The following is a 2,197-nucleotide window of genomic DNA, read 5'->3' as shown; positions in this document are numbered from 1 at the left end:
ATATAATATAATTATGGTACTGGTAAGTGCCAGCTTTGCTAGAAATAGGAGTCAGATGCACTCCGAAGCCTTCACACAAATAAGCAAGCATAGTGAGGTGAATATCTTTAAATTTAGCTTCTTTTGCAGACTTTGCAGAGGTAGGAGTTATAATTTTTATTCACTGCCCACTTTTCAACATGCTTGTTTTAAATAAGTGAGCTCTCTATGGCTTCAGAGTTCATCCTATTTCTAGTGAAGCTGCTACCTTCCAGTACCACAAGTGTGTGCGTGTGTGTGTGTGTGTGTGTGTGTGTGTGTGTGTGTGTTTTACTATATATGTATATAAGACCAGAGGCTTTCAAATTATCATCATCCCACATTTTTGTATATCAGTGTCAACATTGCCTGGTGTGTCTTTTATCATCTAAGATTATAAAGTATGATTAGTGAAAGATGCTTTTTCACTCAAGTAGGTCATAGCTGAATTTGAACTCATAACACAAACAAATGGAATAAACAACATCCAGTTCAACCTTCTTACACTTCTGCTAATCCATCGCTTTGAATTGTCTTTTTCTGTTTATCAACAACGAAAGGTTGAAAGGCAAAGTTGACCTTGTTAGGATTTGAACTCAGAGCATAGTCAGGACAGGTCCTGTGAAGCATCCAGTTCACCACTCTAAAGACTTGGCCAATTAGACAAATAGGTAACATAACTAGCAGACTTATATTGACAGTAACATGATCAACTAAACACTTAGAGGCAGTGTACCAGCATGGCCACAGTCCAATGACCAAAACCAATAAAGGAATTAAAAAAACCATCAAGAACTGAAAAAGCAGCAGATACAGACCTAATGAGTCTAGAAGACCATCACACTCTAAGAGTACATTTCAACAGACTTACTTTTTGTGTGAAAGTATCTGAGCAGAACTGTTGAAGAATTCCTAAACAACAGATACAAATTTTCTCTGCTTCCTCAGGTTGTATTTCTGAATCTTCACCACATATTCCATGAATAAATTTCACAATCTCTGGCTAAAAATAAACAAATTATTAAATCAATAAAATTTCAACAGGTTACAGTTACAACATGCAGAATTAATATGTGGCTAATTGGTTAAGGTACAGGGTCACCAACTCTTGGGTTGGGAGTTTGAAATCAGTGCAGGCTATTTTTGAAATACAGGCAAGCAGGCAGGCAGACTGATGTGTGCATGCTAGTCTCTGTATGTCTTCATACCACTTGGGCAGCAGAGGTGTCTGCTCATGTCCTGCAGCTCAGCAGTCAAATGTGTGAAGACCAATGGAACAAGGTACTTTACTGAAAAATAAGGTTTGGCCTCAGGAAGGGCCCCCAGCCATAGAAATTTCATCCAACTCATCACAGCATGGGAAAAAAAGTGAACATAAAAAGATTGATGACGACAACCAAGATACTTAAAGTTTTGCAGCATGGAACTATTCATCATCATTGTCATTTAACGTACATGGTTTACACTGGCAGAAGTTGAATGACTTGGTGGTATCCAACGAGTTTGAGGACTACACCATACTTCAACATCTTCTTTGGCCTGGTTTCTACAGCTGGATACCCTTCCTAACACCAGCCATATTACTCATACACTGGGTACTTTTTCCAAGACTCCCAGCACTACTAAGGTTGCCTTGCAGCTTGCATGACTAAGATTCCCTTTGACTGAATGGGACTACAGTAGAGAGGGAGATAGCTTTAGGCTGGGAGATGAGGGGTTAAAATCTGAGAGAAGGGGTCAGAACAGAAGTTTCTTGCTGTAGAGGTGCTACATGTCTGCTCACATTATAAAAGAGAGGATGAGTGCCCAAGCTGGAACAGGAAAGAGATAAAAATATTGATTTCAAATTTTGGCACAAGACCAGCAATTTCGGGGTGGGGGGGAAGTCATTCACATCAACCCCAGTGCTCAACTGGTACTTATTTTATCGACTCTGAAATGATGAAAGGGAAAGTTGACTTTGGCAGAATCTGAACTCAAAATGTAAGGATGAACAAAATGCCACTAAACAATTTGTCTGGCATGCTCATGATTCTGCCAGCTCTTCACTTTTAAAGAGATAAAAATATTGAAATATTGGTTTCAAATTTTGGTACAAGGCCAGCAATTTAGAGAAATGGGGTAAGTTGATTACATCGGACCCAGTGCTCAACTGGTACTTATTTTATCGACCCTGAAA

The 2,197-nt window shown here is 39.1% G+C and overlaps 1 protein-coding gene across 1 annotated transcript in view; it reads right to left on the bottom strand.

Moving 5' to 3' along the window:
- LOC106867916 (tRNA pseudouridine synthase Pus10) overlaps nt 1-2,197 on the bottom strand; it is a 40,761-nt gene that overhangs the window by 32,270 nt on the left and 6,294 nt on the right. The window contains exon 2 of the mRNA XM_014912987.2: nt 890-1,021. Coding sequence (XP_014768473.1) covers nt 890-1,021 — 132 coding nt within the window. The remainder of the gene's footprint in view (nt 1-889; nt 1,022-2,197) is intronic.

This window comes from Octopus bimaculoides, chromosome 11 (genome assembly GCF_001194135.2).
Source record: "Octopus bimaculoides isolate UCB-OBI-ISO-001 chromosome 11, ASM119413v2, whole genome shotgun sequence".
Classification (NCBI taxonomy): Eukaryota; Metazoa; Mollusca; class Cephalopoda; order Octopoda; family Octopodidae; genus Octopus; species Octopus bimaculoides.
This window is presented reverse-complemented; position numbering and strand designations above follow the sequence as displayed.